This window comes from Condylostylus longicornis, unplaced genomic scaffold (genome assembly GCF_029603195.1).
Source record: "Condylostylus longicornis isolate FDR11 unplaced genomic scaffold, ASM2960319v2 ptg000163l, whole genome shotgun sequence".
NCBI classification, from domain to species: domain Eukaryota; kingdom Metazoa; phylum Arthropoda; class Insecta; order Diptera; family Dolichopodidae; genus Condylostylus; species Condylostylus longicornis.
Genome location: NW_026578131.1, coordinates 1,269,080 through 1,287,184, shown reverse-complemented (window position 1 = coordinate 1,287,184; position 18,105 = coordinate 1,269,080). Strand labels below are relative to the sequence as shown.

Here is an 18,105-nt window from a genome sequence, read left to right as displayed (position 1 = left end):
AGTCACAATTTCTTTACATAAATATTTTAGTTTTCTTATTTGTGCTATGCTTAAATTTTTCATTTTATTTTACACTTATTCATTTAGTTATGTAATTTTTATTTTGTTTTTTCTTACAGATTTTTATTCTAAAAAACCCCGAATAAGATAAAAGAAAAAAAAAAAACAAACAAACAAAAATAAATAGTAAAAAAATGCCTTATTTAAAACCGGCGATCAGGATGTTTTTTATACCAGAAACGTAATTAAGACACAAACAAATAAAATATCTTAACATTTAAAAATGTATTTCATGAAAATTAAGAACATAATAGCTATTAAACGTTTATATTTAATATTAGGAAAATATTAAATACGTTTTATTTAATAAGTATAAAGGCCAAATTTTGATAAATTTAAATTTAATATATAATATATATACAATTTATACGTAAAAAGATACAAACCGTAATAGAAGTAAAGTTATAAATAAAACACAAAAAAAAAAAATAAAAAAGAAAAAACAGAAAAAATGGCAACACCACAAACAAAAGACTTAATTTTACATTCACCAGCTGGAGCTGAAGTAATTCGTTATCCTTGGCCACTTCAAATTGGATCTGGTTCGGACAAACATGACAATGGTATTGATATTATTGAAACAATACGTTTTGTTTGTGAAGATATACCTGAAATTAGATCAACATTCGAAGAAATTAATTTTAATGAACTGGACACTGCCTGTTATAAGACTATGACATCATTTGTCGAAAGATTTAACAAAGCAATTGATAGTATTAAAAATTTGGTAAGCCAGAAACTAATTTAAAATTACCTTAAAGCATAACCCTGTGGTGAAAAGAAAAACAAAAATGGTGTAGACGTGAAATTTAATTTAAAGATACTCTTAAACTTATAATATTAAGTTAAACTAGAAAAAAATATATGTATCTAATTTATTTAATGTATGGTTTTAAAAATTAAACACCAACACCAATGGGCTAATATTTATATTGTGAAATAAAAAGAAAAAAAATTACATATTCAACAATATATTTCTAAAATTTACTTTTTAGGAGAAAGGAACATCACTGCCAACGCAACGATTAAATAAATTTGCTTCTCCAAATCTTCTAAGACATATATTGCAATTAGTTTATAATGCTGCCGTTATTGACCCAGATAAATTAAACCAATATGAACCCTTTTCACCTGAGGTATATGGAGAAACATCTTATGAATTGATTCAGCAAATGATTAAACAAGTTAATGTACAATCAGATGATACCTTTATTGACTTAGGTTCTGGTGTTGGCCAAGTAGTATTACAAATGGCTGGTTCAGTTGAATTAAAAGCATGTATAGGTATCGAGAAAGCTGATGTACCATCATCATACGCTCAATTAATGGATTCACATTTTCGATTATGGATGAATTGGTTTGGAAAGCGTTTTGGCGAATATCATTTGATCAAAGGAGATTTTTTAGCAGACGAACATCGCGAAAAGATAACTTCATCAAGTTTAGTATTTGTTAACAATTTTGCTTTTGGTCCTACAGTTGATCACCATTTGAAAGAACGTTTCGCTGATTTACGAGATGGGGCCCGAATTGTTTCGTCAAAAAGTTTTTGTCCTTTAAACTTTCGAATAACGGAAAGGTAAAGGTTTTATTTTATTTATCATAAGTATAGTTATAAAAGCAGCATAATCTTTAATTTGAATTTTAATCAAGATATTCGACAAACTGATCGGCTAAATTACAATCAAAACTATTAAAGTAATATTTCGAATATCTTATACGAAGCCAAATTAAAATTTTTCTGTTCTTAAAAAATTATTTAGGTAGTAACAATGTATTGGTTTTGTTGAAAAAATTGATTATAGGAAATAAAATATACAATAGAATTTTGTTATTAAAGCACTTCGTTTTAATTTTAGAAATTTAAGTGACATCGGAACAATTATGCATGTTAGTGAAATGACCCCACTTAAAGGTTCTGTATCTTGGACTGGAAAACCTGTTTCTTATTATCTCCATAAAATTGATAGAACTAAATTAGAAAGATATTTCCAACGTTTAAAAATACAGAAAGGAGCTGAGCATGATTCTAGTGGTGAGTTATTTCAATTCAAAGAAAGTTCATTTTGTAAATTTTTTTGTTGACAGTCATCAAATTCACGCATTATTATTTGCTTTAAAATCATTTTTTTAACTTGTTGATTCTGTAAACTAAATTCAATGTTTTCTTTATTGGCCGTTGAAATTATGTGAATGTATTTTATAATATGTCAGTTTAGTTTTGGTATAATTTTAAAATAACGTTAGAAAATAGTTTATATTGAATATTGCTGTAATGAGCTTTTTAAAAATTTTAGGCACGACCACTCGTACAACTAGAGAGCGTTCTAAAAGGAATATGGCGAACAGTGCTGGGAACAACAATCAAAATAGCCATTCAACTAACAACGCTTTTGGCAGTAATAATAGTAATAATAGCACCAATAATAACATCAATATTAATAATAGTAATAATAACAACAATAACAATAATAGTGACATTAATATTGATAATACAAATAATAATAGTAACGACATTTCAAATAATAATAATAGTAATAATAATAATAATAGTGATAATGATAACAATAATAACAGTAATTATAATAATGATAACAAAAATAATAATAACGACAGTAATAGTAATAGCAAGAACAATATTATTAATAATAATAATAGTAACAATAATAATGATAACAAAATTAATGTAAATGATATTTGTAATAATATTAATAGTGGCAATAATAAAAATGACAACAATAATAGTAAAGAAAATAATAACCAAAATATAAACAATGGTGAACCTTCACCAGTAACAATCAATAATAACAATAAAAACAATAATAATATTGCTAATAAAAATGATAATGATAATAGCAACAGTAGTAATCAAAGCAGTTGTCATGAAAACAGCGGTAAAATCAACCATGTAACTAATAACATCTGTAACCATGCCAATAATAACATCACTACTAATAGCAATAGTAATAAAATTAATAGCAATAGTAACAGTAATAGTAATAATGACAACAGTAGTAATAATAAAAATAATAACAATAACATTAACATTAAAAAAAATGCTAATGTTAATAATACTGTAAATAATAATAATAATAATAATGATAATAGTTTTGATAAAAACATTGGCAATAATAATGATAACAATAATAATCAAAATAATAAGAATAACAATGATAATAGAAATAAAAATAATAACAATAATGATAAAAGTTGTAATAAAAATACAAATAATGATTTTGGTAATGAAAAAAATTGGAATAATAATGATAATATTAATAATAACAATAATGGAAATAAAAATAATAGCAACAATTCTAATAATAAACTTTATATTAATAATAATGGTAATAATACTATAACTAATAATACTACAAACAATAATAATCATATGTGTAATGATATTAATAATGAAAATAGTAAGGATAAAAATCATACTATTAATAAAAATAATAGTAGCATTGAAAATAATGATAGCAGTAATAATAACAAGAGTAATAATAATGTCAACAAAAATAGTAGTAACAATAATAATAGTAATAGTAACAATTTAAATAATATGATCAAATCTACCACTCCAACGCCTGTGGCAATACCGACACGAAATTCAACTCCTACCGTAACAACGTCTACATCTGCTTTACCAATAACGAACTCAGATAAACATTCAAATACAAGTATAATATGCAGCAGTTCCATAAACAATAATAAAAACAACAATATTGTTAAAACTGATGCTTTAGTTCCAATTAAACAAACTGAAAGTGATTCGTCTTCATCAGAAAGCGATACAGATCAGCCAGCTGGAACACAAACTAGGCGTGGATGGTATGAGTGGTATAGCAGTTCTAAAGATAAAAGTAGTCAATCAGACGAAGAAGAGAACAATAATTATAGAACAAATTCACGTAATAATGGTCAGAGAAAAGGTACAGTTACACAGAAGAAAAGAAAAAAGTTAATGAGAAAAGCAGCTATTACCGCAGCTACCAAAACAAGTCAAACTTTAAATAACTCTACGAACGTTAATAGTACACAAGAAAAAACTGCTCCGGCTATGCAAACAAATAAATCTACACCAGTTGATACAATTTTTCGTAGCACGAAACGCGGGCGAATGAAAAAAGGACGTGGAAAAAGATGTTTAAAAATCACTGGATTAGATATTCTACATACACAAACTTTGTTAAGCACTAGTGCTGAAATGATGAGTAAAAAATTACCTCCAGCTCCTGGTTGTGTTGATCAACAATTGACTTCATTGTCAGGTATTTAATTTGCTTATGCTATAGAATTTTTAAAGTAATTTAAATTTAAAATATAACTTTTTAATCAATTTCCATTTTAGGAAACATGTATCATGAAGAATTGGAAATACCAAAGGAAACTGATACTCCTTATTCATTACAAATTTTATTAGAAAATTTTAGAGCACAGTATATGGCTGTTTTAGAACAAATGAAGAGTAGTAGTTATAAGAAATCAATCAATGATGAAATTAAAAAGGAACAAGATCATAAAGAGATATTAAAAAATCGAATAAATCAGCTGGATAAACAAATAAAGGTTTTAATTGAGGATAGCGTCAATTTATTGAAAGCCAGAATGAATGAATTGGGAATCAGTATGACTTCCCAAAACGATTTGTTAGCCAAAGCAAAAGAAATCGTTGGACGACATAAAGAGTTACAGTTAACCACAGCAAAATTAACAAATCAAGTTAATAAAATTGAACAAGAACAGAGAATTCTCATTGAAAACAATTTGAGGGCATTGATGTTTAAAAGTAAACTCAAAGGAACTAATGGGTTACATTTACCCAATAATGATATCACTTTAACTAATGATTTGACTCCAGCCGCTTCGCATGAGTTGGTTTTAAAAGAAATAGCAAATACACTTTCTCAACGTAAAAAATTACATAATCAAGTATCAAATTTGGAGGTTGACATAAAATCCATAGAAAAGGCGGCTGAAGAAAAGAAACAAGCAGCATTAATTTTAGCACAACAAAGCCCACATTTGACCGTTACAAATGTTACTACAACGGTTAATAATCTTCATCGAGAAATTTTACGGGAACGAGACAAAGATAATCATGTTAATAATCAGTACAATAACAGTCATCATAACAATCAGCATAACAGCGGAAACAATACAAGTTCTCACAGCAGTAGTTCTTCCGAGCGGTCCTCAAAATCATCAAAATCTTCTCGTAGAAATCGGGAGCACAGAACTCGTTCGCAAGAATGGCCAGATGTTCCAGATGTTGGTAAAATTGAAGAAAATAATCCTGAAATTTTGGCACAAAAAATTTTAGAGACTGGTAGAAAAATTGAAGCGGGAAAACTAAATGCTGGAAATATTGGAGGTCTTAGCAATGCTACTTCAGTTACTGTTTCCTATTCTAGTAAACATAAAGATGAAAGAAAACATAGCAATAATACACCAAAAGATGTACATTATAATCAACATCTTCCTCAAGTTGGTCCCGACAGTGCTTTAATGCCAGCTCCTCCGCCATCTAATATAAAGCAAGCTCATTCAGAACATCATAGACCTAACTCAGATTTAGTTAGAGGAAATTTGCATCCGTCGCCGAATCGGCAATCTTCAAAGTCAAGTCCTATTGTTATTAGTCCCATTAATACCAACAATACGCAACCTCAATTGCAACAGCCACAAGTGCAGCCAGTATCTGTTACACCACCAACAGCACCCACAGCGAAATTAATACAAGAGTCTCCGAAAGTAGTTAATTTTGAAGATCGCTTAAAAAGCATAATTACCTCCGTTTTAAATGAAGATCAAGAACAAAGGAAACAAGCTGCTCATCAAACTGGTGACACCAGAAAACAGTCTCAACCACAACCTCCGACTGTTCCGCTTAGTGCTTCTAACAAATCTGCTTTAAACCAGCAACAGCATCAAACCTTGATAAATGATCAACAGAGAATGGTTCAACACCACCAATCACATATATCTAGCAATATAAATTCTATTTTAAACGTTGCCACCCAAGGCCCTACTCACTTGAATTCAACAACAACCATTTCACCCATAACACCACCACCATATGGAGGTCAGCCCCCTCCCCCTCCACCGCCTCCTGTAGTAAATCCTCATCGGCATGAAATAATATCTGGTGTGTACAAAGGTAATCCTTCAACATCTCTTTATGGGAGTGAAAGAAATTCGAACAGGGAAAAAGATCGTCCCGCGAATGTACCATCTCAATCCGCAGCAGCTGTTATGTCAGCCGCAATGCAATCTAACGTCGTTTCTATGCAACATGCTGTTCATAGTACTGTTTCAAACAATCTTCAGAAATATTATTCCAAGGGTTTGTCTGTTAATGTTTCACCAAGTCAACCACCTCATCAAGTGTCTCATCAACATCGTGATCCGGTTCAACATCAAAGTTCACATCAACTTCAACAACCATCTCAACATGCAGCACAGCATCAGGCTTCCCTTCAAACTTCACATCAATCTCCACGTCAGCCTCCTCATCAAGCCGCCCATCAACCACCTCATCCCCTTTCCCATCAACTTCCTCACCAACCTTCGCACCAATCTTCACATCAACCTCCCCATCAGCTGTCACATCAATCACCACATCAATCCCCACACCATCCACAACATCAATTTTCACATCAACCTTCGCATGCAACCCCACATCAGCCTACACATCAAGGTCCACATCAGCCTTCACATCAAGCACAACATTCAGTTTCCCATTCTTCGACGCATCAATCTCCACGTCAACCTTCACATCAAACCACCCACCAATCTCCACATCATCATCCTCACCAACCCCCACATCAATCCTTACATCAATCTTTACATCATACGACACACCAAATGCAGCATCAGACAGTACACCAGTCAACACACCAATCTCCGCACCAATCCCCACACCTGCCATCTCATCAACAAAATTCTGCACATCATATGCAACAGCACCATCCCCAACCACATCAAAATGTTTCAACTTCACATGGTTCTACGCATCCAGCAAATCAATCGCAAACTTTAGTGTACGCAACACAGCAACAAGTCACAACTGACCTAATGTATCGAAGAAATTATGAACATTGCTTAAACTCCCAAGAAAGATTAGAGTTTAAGACCCCAGAGCAGATGAGGTAAAAACTTTGAATTAAATATACTGAATTTTAATGCAAATTATTTTATATTTTTCTTAACTTCAGGTATGAAAAACAAGGATTTGTTGAAGAAAATGTTCGTAGTAATTCAGCTTCTTCTGACTCAGCTATGTATTATTCATCCAGAGATCGTGATCGCCAGATTTCAATCGGAAACTCTAATAATAATTCAGGTAATAACATACCTCAACAGTCGCAACAACAACCAAGTCGCCCAAGTTCAAGCTCTTCGCAGCCAGATTATACGCAAGTTTCTCCAGCTAAAATGGCGCTTCGTAGGCACTTGTCTCAAGAGAAATTAAACCATTCGGGTAATACTTTACCATCACATCCATCTGGCATGTCAAAAACCATTGGTGATTTGGTAAATGGGGAAATAGAAAGAACCCTTGAAATATCACATCAGAGTATAATAAATGCCGCTATTAACATGAGTACTGTTGGAACGTCATCTGAAAGACTACTAATCAATCCAAATGCTCAGAGACCAGAACGTGTTAATGTGCGCTTATTGGATGACGCGTCTCCATATAATTCTCAAGTGATTGATCCTTCTAACAGACAACATCCGCAACAACTTCCGCATCAACAACCACATCAACAGCAACCAACTCCACAGCAACAACCACAACAGCCCACACATTCTCAACATCAAATGCAACGAAATAGCAATGTCGATCTAGAGAGAAAGTCTCCAATGCAGTATAGTGGAAATTCTCAAAATTCAAATAGCCAAAATAGCTTAACAACATTAGCTCACGTTGCATACAATCAAAAAATACAGCCACATCAGCCAACTCTTTATAATAATAGTAATCATCACGCAAGCGGTGGTGTTATTAGTAACAATAGTAGTTCTTCTAGACGTCATGTTTCACCATCTTCTTCACGTAGCTCATTCAATTCAAGTTATGACAGACATTCATCGCAGCAACAGTTAATGCAGCAACAAACGCATTCTCAAACGCAAATTGAAAGAAATGCCAGAAACGTAGAAAGAAATTATTCGACAGTGTCGCTGCCCCGAACGGAAATCAAACCATACTTAGAATCATATTTTAATGATGAGCAAAAACCGTCAGAGGAACAGTTACCTTCCACGAGAGTATCTAGGATGATAAATCCCCCCCTTGAAGGTAAAAATTATTACAAAATTATATATTTTATAATTTTTTTTAAAGTTTTTGGTTTCTTAAAATTTTTTCTTCTTTCTTTGGAAAAGGGTATTCTGCCTTTATTTAAAATCTTAAAAATGATTCTTTGGTTTTACGTCGATTTTGTTCAAACATAGCTTTTTTTAAATTTCAAATTATGTAATATATAATTATTCTTTAATTTTCAACAAATTCTTCTTTCTCGTTGCATAATTTCTTCCTTCTCGCTAATTTTTTGTGTTTATTTTTTTTCACATAAAAATACACATAAAAAATAATCTAAAATTATAAAATTTTATTTTAAAAATTTTTAATAACAGGGTTAGCAGCTTCACTGCAAGCCCGTGTTATAGCATCTCTTAAAATAAAAGAAGAAAACGAAGAGAGATTAAGAAGATCTGAATCGAATTATTCCAGTTCAATTTCATCAAATATTTCATCAGTTAAAGCTTCCCATTTAAAAGCCGAAGGTAAATTAATAGCTTAGAAAATAAATTAAGTATATTTTTTAAAAATCACAATCGCTTTAAAAATTTGCAAAAAGGCAACAAAATTACTTAAATACAGAAACAATCTATGAATACATAAACACGAAAACATTATATTAGACTTCTGATTCAAAAGTTATTTTTATTATGTACAATAGAAAGAAAACAGTAATATATATATACTTGTGAATCTGAAGATCTAGCTAGTACTAAATTAATGCAAAACAATAGATGTTATCAAAATTAAAATTATTGTATTAAAATGATTTGGTATAAAATTCATACATACTATATGTTAATCATAAATATCTAAAATTGTTGATCAATTATTTCAGTTTATTTATTTTTTCTTTAAATGTTATAATTTTGCGTGTTGCATGATAAAGCTGTTACTTAAGTTATATTTTTATTCTATTCAGCATTTATTCTTGAATTATTTATTGAATATAATTGAACTTTAAGTTAACAAGTTATTAACTATAATTTTTTTTTAAAAAGGTTGATAAATTCATTTTTGCACATAATGCTGAATTCATTTTATATTTCTTTTCTGTAAGTCTATAAGTTATTCTGAATTCCTAATAATTTTATACTTTATAAGACGCATTTGTATAGGAATTTTAGATACACGACCTAAGCAAAAACATATTTTCGCTGAGTTATAAATTGCAAACAGACGTAATTTTTACAAAGTACCACCTTCCATATTCCGCATGAAAAATATAAACAAACTATTTCTAACCATATTTTTTAAAAAAGCTTTTCAATGCGTTGTAAAAAGCGTCCTGAAATTTCGTGTTTTTTATAAACTTTCAAGTAGTGTTGCAAGTTGGCAGTTTATTTTACTCATTCCATATTTTTCTGCCATAAGCCTTCTCAGATTTGTTTTACAATCCGCAAGCCACAATCTTTAATATACTATCTTGCAGAAGTAATAGACCAAATAATAAAATATTAAAATATTATTCGCTCGCAAGAAAAAATGCAAATATAAAATTAAACATGTTAATGTTTTGTTTGTCTATAGTGTATTTTTTAGTTTTGCTCTATTGCTGATGTTGTTTGAAATATATGCCCAAATTTAAACTGAACAATAATATTAACTTTAATGCATGTTGAAAAAATTAAAATGCAAAATGCATTTAAATAAAAATTTTATGCATTGGTGATATACATATCTAATAACCGTCATTTTTAAATATTTCCAATTTCTTGATTTATAGTAAAACGAAAATTAATATAATTTAACGTGTCAACTCTGTGATACCCGTACGAATAAATTATTTTAAATGTCGGAGATTACTTTTTACATGTCTAGTGCGGTTTTATGCCCATTTAATCTAAAAGAGTTTTACTGAAAATGATCGTCAGATCACAAAGTTCCTTTTTCAACATTCTAGCTTTGTAGACTTATGAAGTTGTATGGCAGCCATCACAGGCGGTCGAAAAATTTCAACAACTTTTATCAAACATAACCGCCCTTACAATGTATTTGCTTGTGTAAATTTTTAAAACTATGCGCTGAATAATTTCTGAGACATGGCCAAATAACTTTTGAAGTTGTCTGCCATTTTAATAATCGTTTTTGCAAAATTTCAGTACTGTAGGTTGAGAGTATAAATATGAGCAACAATTAAAAAATTTCAATGATGGCCACAAATTTTTAACAAATTTTAATTTGTCAAAGATGGACACATCACCACAATTTAGTGATACGGCCATCATCGTAATTGTTCAAAAAGTACTTTGTTCAACTAAAATATTCATTTTTAACATTGTTATATTTAAAACCAAGCATTTTATGTCACAGAATATTTTCAATATTGAAATTAAAAACAGTTTTTCCTTAATCTCAAACTTATCTTTAATTTCTAATTTAGTTGGTATGAAAAGAACATCTCCAATTGTTAATCATCACAGGCCACCAAAAATGCCTTATTATTCGGATCAACAAAATCTTGAAAATCTAACATCAGCGCCGGTAGTAGATATTTCACCTGTTAGACTTTCTAACAGCTCTATTTCAAGTTCTTATTCGAACACTACAACTAGTGGAGGTGGTTTAGGATTAATTGGAAATCATAATAGACATCAAATATTAAGAGAACAACATCCCAATTCAAATATAGTAATGGAACCGCCATTGATGAGCCCTGAAATAAATTCACTGGCAATTGAAGAACGTGTTGGATCTGCTGGTCCTGAAAGAAGTAATAGTGCTGCTTCAAACATGACTAATTCCCGAACAGGTCGTAATGAGGATGGTAAGTTTATCTACATTAATTCAAGTTAAAAATTAACTAGAGCTACTGTATACATTTTCTTGATTTGTTAATACTTTAAAAAAAAAAAAAGTAAAATTATATTATACTTTATTTTTTTATCTCATTAATTTTTTTTATTTGTTTTTTTTTTTTATTAGTTTAATATTATTTTTTAGTAGAACTTAAACTGATATGTATCTTTATTTTGGCAAAGGCATTTAAAATAGGGTGGTTCAAATAAACAAGAAATGAAATTGATATTTTTTGAATTAAAATTTTTGTAGAAACTGGGTCCTTTTTTAATAGTTACGGTATTGTAATATTTAAAATATACATATTCTAACTTTACAGAAAATTTTAATTTTCATATAACGTATGAAAAAAATTAATAACAAAGTATTTGAACCGTCCTTTTTTTGTAAATATTTATATTTTTTGTTACTAAACTTTGATTACTTTTAGATTGATTTTATTATCTGTATTCAATTAATGCAGTAGTTTTATTGAACAATAGTAGCACGCTTTCATTTTATTTTATATTAAATTTTTTATTATGGTTTTGAAAAGAAAAGCTGATAATAGTTGCAATTTTGTGAATTACTAACTTATTAAAAATAAAAAATAAAATTATTGATTTTATTCTTCAAAAAAATTTGCTTTTTGACTATAAATTTAATTGAATTTTTTCTCACATATCACAACTCATAAATCTTTCTGTACATACGTATTTCATAAAAGAAAAGCTATGTTCCGAAATGCTTAATATATATGAAATCTTATTATTTTTCGCTGGAAAGCATGAATATACGCATGGTATGCGTTTATCCGTATTAACTGCCTTTTTTCACAAATTTTAGAGTAAATTTTTATAGACTTTCAAGCAAAATTACAGAGTTATCTTATTCGAAAACTTAGTATTTCAAAAACAGATAAACATAATGAATAAAAAATTGCTTAAAAACTTATTATGCGTTTATTTAGTTTGGTCTTTTATTTTCACCTTAGCGTTAAATATATTATTTTATTATTTCCAAACTTAAGTACTTTTTAATAATTTGTTTTTCTATTTTGATTTGTTACAAGATCGTATAACAATTTTAATAATGCTTTCTTCTAATAATATTTTTTGCATAATTTTTTCAAAATTAAAATTCTAACTTCACTCTTAAATTAAACTGACCAACGGCAAAACCGGTAAAACTTAAAGGGATAGACATATATTAAATTGCCGTTTTATATGGGATTACTTTGCGAAAAATCTTTTGGAGGCGCAGTAACAGATATTTTTATCACAAATATAACTTCCATGTTTCTATTATACTCGTAACTATGTTTCTATATATATTCAAATTCGAATGTATTGCTTTTCATTTTTCACAATTTTCATTTTTTTATGTACATGATTTTTTCATACAATTACAACATTTTAAAAGTTTAACTAAATTTACTAGACATTCAGAATTGCGGGGTCTTTCCTAATATATTTGTCAAAAATCTAGTATATCTATTTGCAGTTTGCATTCCTAAAGGGGGCACTTATGTTGTTTATTTTGGACTTGATATAATTAAAAATTAGTTTTGTTTGACTTAGGAAATATTTAAACATTTTGTATTTTTTAAATTTAGGTACTTTTGTGTGTTAAATATTATATTCAAAATGTGATTTGAAACAGCATTATTTGGGGAAAAACTTTGTTTGAACAATAAATTTCAAAATATTTTTGACCACGTATTTATATAAGTATTTGCTAAGTTCATAAATTTATTTTATTTTGTTCTATTTTTTTTTTTCATTTCTCACATTTAGTTGTTCATCGCAAAGCAATTTTTATTCGTGAGATGAAGGATAACATTAATAAACGTGTATACATTCGCTGTAAAAATTATTATTTAATTAAGAAAATGTGAGATTATATCGTGAATAATCATTCTTTTTTTCCTTATGTCCGACCAGACGATGTACACACATCTTTAACTGAATTTGTATTAATGAAAGCTATTATTTTTAACTAAATAAATATTCATGTGAATAACTCTGAATTTTTGGTTACATTTCAAGAATCAACTAAAATATTTTGAAGAAAATTGATAATTAAAATAAACAGCAAGTCTAATTATTATTGATCCTTAAGCATCATTTACACGAGTTTCGCTTTATAGAAAATATCACACTAATAACAGATAAATATACAAATTTATAAACGAGATAATTATTCTTAAAATTGGTACCCGGATTGTACATTTACATAAAAATACATATAATAACTTTTACTATTTTGTATATTTAATATTTTTTAATATTTGATATGTATTTTTTTTCAATCTATGTACATACATTTATAAAGAAAGTATGGTTTTCTTTTCATATTGCTCTAAAAATATCTAATTTATAAATTGCAAACCTGGGATTTGTATCTCAAACAATTTGCGTGTTTGTTATTAATAGAGTTCAATAACATGCTTCTTCTGTTATAGTTTTTGAATATTATTGCTTAGTTGTTTAGTTGTGCCTATAAAAAAAGAATTTTTAATTTGTTAAAACATTTTTAATATTAAATTTTTAATATTTAAAGTTGAAATAATGTGTTATGATTTTTATTATTTAGTTTTGTTATTGAACAAAACTTTCATTTACATTATAATTTGTTTTAAAACTCAAAAATAAAAAATGCTCCTAACTTGACCAAATATTTGTTTGAATAAAAATGGTTTTGTAATCAATATACGTCTTAGGAAGTTCAAATATGTTTTAAGAAATTTTCTATTAAAAGATGTCTAGTACGATTATTATTATTATTAGATTACTAAAAAATTTACTTCATTACGAAAATTTTCATTGAATGCATTACAATATACTAAAAAAAACATCATAGTGCTATTAAATTAATTAATGAAAAATTGTTTTGAAACTGTATATTTTTGTTAAGTATTTTGGTAAATAAAATTTACTAAAAACTCATCCTTAAAGTGTTTAAAATTTTTTATTTTTATATTATACCAATACCTTAAGTCGTACCAATAAACTACTTACGTTTCTAGATATTTAATATGTTTTATAATAAATTATCGTTTAATTTTCAGATAATTGAATCATTTATGTTGCACCTACATTTAAAGCAAAAAAAAAAATCACTTTTTGTTTTTTAAATTTTTGGAGTTGGTTTTTTTCGTTTTATTTTTTTTTATTTTTTTTTAAATATACAATTATTAAGTTTTAATTGTGGTGTCTTGTGCCTTTTTCTTATTTTTTTTGTTTATTTATTTTATTTTCGCATGAATTATCATTGATTTCATATTGAAAAAAAAAGTTATGAAAAAAAAAAATTAAAAAAAGAATGAATTATTAACTGAAATTAAGATGACAATTTTAAATTCAAATAATTAACATGAAAATTGTTATTGAGTTAAAAAAAATCGTTAAAACAACTTCATTCAAAATCAAAACAGATGATGTTCTACCAGACGATGAGACTGGTTGGCAAGATCGTATCAGTTCTGGATTTGATCGTCTAGTTGCTTTTGCTTCAACGGAATTAGATAAAACAAGACGTTCAATTGATAATGATACAGCTCCCTCAATAAGTTGTAATACATCACCAGATTCTGGTATTGCACATAGTAGTAGCAGCGATGCCAGAACCTTTCTGTCAACATCATCATCTTCATCACATTTGGATTTACCAGTTGTACCTGGGGGTAATAGTAGTGGTGGTGTTAGTGGTGGATCATCTTCAACGTATTTGTTGTCATCGTCATCGTCAACAACAAACGTTTCTGCTGTTAAAAATGTAGGAAATGTACATGTCAATATAAATGAGAACTTATGTAGCGGTAATAGTATTTGTAGTGGGGTTAGCGCTGGTAGCAATAGCAGTACAAATAGTAATAGTAGTGCTGAGCAAATAAATAACAATAACACTATTATTCATAATAATTATAATATACATAAAGGACATAATAATAATAACATTGAAAATAGCAATAATAGCAATAACAATAATAATATCATTAATAGTAATAACAGTGTTAATCAAAATAAAAGTGATAATCAGCTTAATAGCATTATCAATAGTAATAATAATGGAGCTAATATTTATAATAACAATAATAATAGTAATAATATTAATATTGGGAATAATAACAATAGCAATATTAATAATAATAATAATAGCAGTAATAGCAATAATAAAAGTAACGTTAATATATCAACATCAGCAACCTCAAGTTCAATAAATTTAAATCAACATCGTTTGAATAATTATCATGGCAATTATTTAGATGTGAATTCGTGTAGTAAAGTAATTAGTAATAATATTATCACGAACAGTAATAATAATATTAATGAAAATAGCAGCAGAAATAATAATAATAATAATAATAATAATAATGAAAATAACAATTGTAATAATAATGATAATAATGGTAGAAAATTATTCGATCACACTCCTTCTATAATTAAAACTGTTTCAAATATTGATCGAGAAAGCCCTTCTCTATCTGAAGGTTATTTACCAAGAACACCAAGTCCATCAGCATCATTAGCATCATCTGTCTCCTTACTACCAACAAATTCATCTTCCATACTGAGTACTTCTACCGTAGGAAATCCTGGTTATGGACAAGTAAATTTGAAAATACCTTTGAAATATCAACGTCAATCTAGGATTCCGTCAGAAAAACATTATAAAAAGAAATTTCGGGAAAGAACATGGGAATATGATTATGATGATATTTATGAACCAGATGTCAATCCAAGTCAGCCTTCAATACCTCATGCATCATCAACGTGTAGTAGTGATAATTCCATGAATTCAGAGTTGATACCGCAATCTCAATACCATAATAATGTGAAGACATATTCAAGTGAAGAAAGAACAAATGCTGTGAGCAGCTATGTTAATAATGATACAACATTAATGCCACATAAAGCTTCTAAATTTAGACCAAAGGGTAAAGATTGGGGTTGGTCCAATGAGAAATCTAAAACGAATACTGAAGATTCTGTAGTTATGTAAAAAAAAATTGTAAGACATAAAAAATTTATTTCTCTTATTTTTTCACTTCTTGTTATGTTCCTTTATTCACTTAATTCAAATGCAAACAAAGAATACATTGTTAGGTTTCGTTATATTTTTAGTTAGACTTATATACATATATGTAAAAAGAAATACTGAATTGTTTTACTATTTTTTATTTTATAATATGATTAGCTTATTTTTATTTTGTTATAGTTTTTTCATTATTTTAAACAAAAAAGGTATCGTTATAAAGAAGATAAAATAGTTTTGATTTAAAAATTGTAAAAAAAATCATTAGTTTTATTTTCTTTTCTTTTAATAAATTTAAAAAGAAGGAAAAATAAATTCAATTGCAGAATGTATTTTTAATTTCAAATGTGATTAACAATTTGCTTAAAGGCAAAGAGAAAAATTATTAATGATAATTTCCTAAATGACGATGCCTTTATTAAATTATAAAAAAAATTGTAGGAAAACTTTTCTCATTTACCGAAACTATAAGATAAATTATAATGAAATAATCAGTATAAAGAAATTTAAAAGTAAAATTTTAATTATAAAACACAGAAATAATAAACAACAATAACTTTTAAGAATTCATATATTAGGAAATCTAGTAATAGGGACCAATGAGAGTACAAATAAAGCTACTTTTTCTTTTTTTTTTTAAATTATTATGTAATAACTTTATATATTGAAAATTGATAACAGGAATATAGATTAAATAAAAAAATAAAAAAGAAAAATTTTAAATAAGGAATTTAAAAAAAATTAAATGTATGTAGCATGCAAAAAAGGCGATTAAGAAAAAGTTTTCCTAGAATACACTTTTTAATAAAGATAAGAATCACTCAGATAATTTTTTTTGTTTTTTCGGAGTACGAATCTAACAATACAAGCTAAAAAAATTAGTACTAAATTCAATTTTGCAATTAAATTAAATTTTAATTGATTTAGCATTTTTTTGCAAAAAGTGACGTAGTTATTATTTCTTACAAGCACTCTAATAACAATAACATTTAATTCTCATACTCACTTTTTATATTTTATTATATGTGATCTTTGTGCAAAATATAGAATTTAATTTTTATAATACAGAGAGGAGTCGACCTTGTGTCTTTTTCTTATATAGATTTGGTTAACGTAAAATTAAATTTCGTCATTTTCTCTTATTGTAGCTCATTGGCTTAAAAATGATTATAGCATGATATGAAAAATATCTTTTTAGATGGAAACATTTATATTTTTTGTTAATTAGTGTATAAATATACTTTTTATATTATGTTCCAAATCTAATATGTAATTTTATTTTTTATTACAATTAGGAATGAATTGTAATAAACGCAGTTGACATGAAAATTAAATATTAAATTTTGCGTTTCTTTTTGTGTGTTCTATTAAATTGCTTAGATTCGTACTAAATGTTATTTTTTTTTTTTTTTCATTTTTAAATTCATATTTTTTATGTTGATTATAAATTCAATTTTTTTTAAACTTTTCTCTTTTGTAATAAGAAATATACATAATTTGTTTTTTTATTATTTTCTCGTTATACATCCGAAGTTTTTCATTAAGTTTTTTATTTTTTTTTTTCTTTAAATAATTAACATGACTTTTAGTTAGTATGTACAACTATTTTATTTCATTTGTTTGAATCTTAATTTTTTTATAATCAAATTAGGCAATTTGTAATATAAAAATTTGTTTTTTTTTAATGACCCTTACCTTTTGAGAGTAAGAGTATTTCAAAACTATGATTTTTTATGTTTTTATATATATTTTATTCAAAAATTGTACTTCAAAAAAAGAAGAAAAAAAAAGAAATTAGAACTAAATTCTAAAACGAAAAATTTATCGATTTATAATAATTAAATATATTTTATGTAGTTGAAATTTACTTAAAATATGGCGTTGAGGTTTGTTAAAAGAAGGAAAACAATTATTTATATATGTAT

At 27.4% G+C, this 18,105-nt stretch overlaps 1 protein-coding gene across 5 annotated transcripts in view; it reads left to right on the top strand.

The window, feature by feature from the left end:
* The window catches only part of LOC129616237 (histone-lysine N-methyltransferase, H3 lysine-79 specific), a 37,686-nt gene extending 19,731 nt beyond the window's left edge, over nucleotides 1–17,955 (top strand). For 4 of the 5 annotated variants that reach the window (XM_055531770.1, XM_055531772.1, XM_055531773.1 and 1 more), the window contains exons 2-10: nucleotides 120–787; nucleotides 1,056–1,639; nucleotides 1,920–2,095; nucleotides 2,358–4,325; nucleotides 4,406–7,205; nucleotides 7,272–8,362; nucleotides 8,701–8,850; nucleotides 10,749–11,132; nucleotides 14,580–17,955. In XM_055531770.1, coding sequence (XP_055387745.1) covers nucleotides 512–787; nucleotides 1,056–1,639; nucleotides 1,920–2,095; nucleotides 2,358–4,325; nucleotides 4,406–7,205; nucleotides 7,272–8,362; nucleotides 8,701–8,850; nucleotides 10,749–11,132; nucleotides 14,580–16,147 — 8,997 coding nt within the window. In that variant the 5' untranslated portion in view covers nucleotides 120–511 and the 3' untranslated portion in view covers nucleotides 16,148–17,955. The remainder of the gene's footprint in view (nucleotides 1–119; nucleotides 788–1,055; nucleotides 1,640–1,919; nucleotides 2,096–2,357; nucleotides 4,326–4,405; nucleotides 7,206–7,271; nucleotides 8,363–8,700; nucleotides 8,851–10,748; nucleotides 11,133–14,579) is intronic. The other variant, XM_055531774.1, reaches the window with a different exon arrangement.
* Nucleotides 17,956–18,105: the final 150 nt, after the last annotated feature.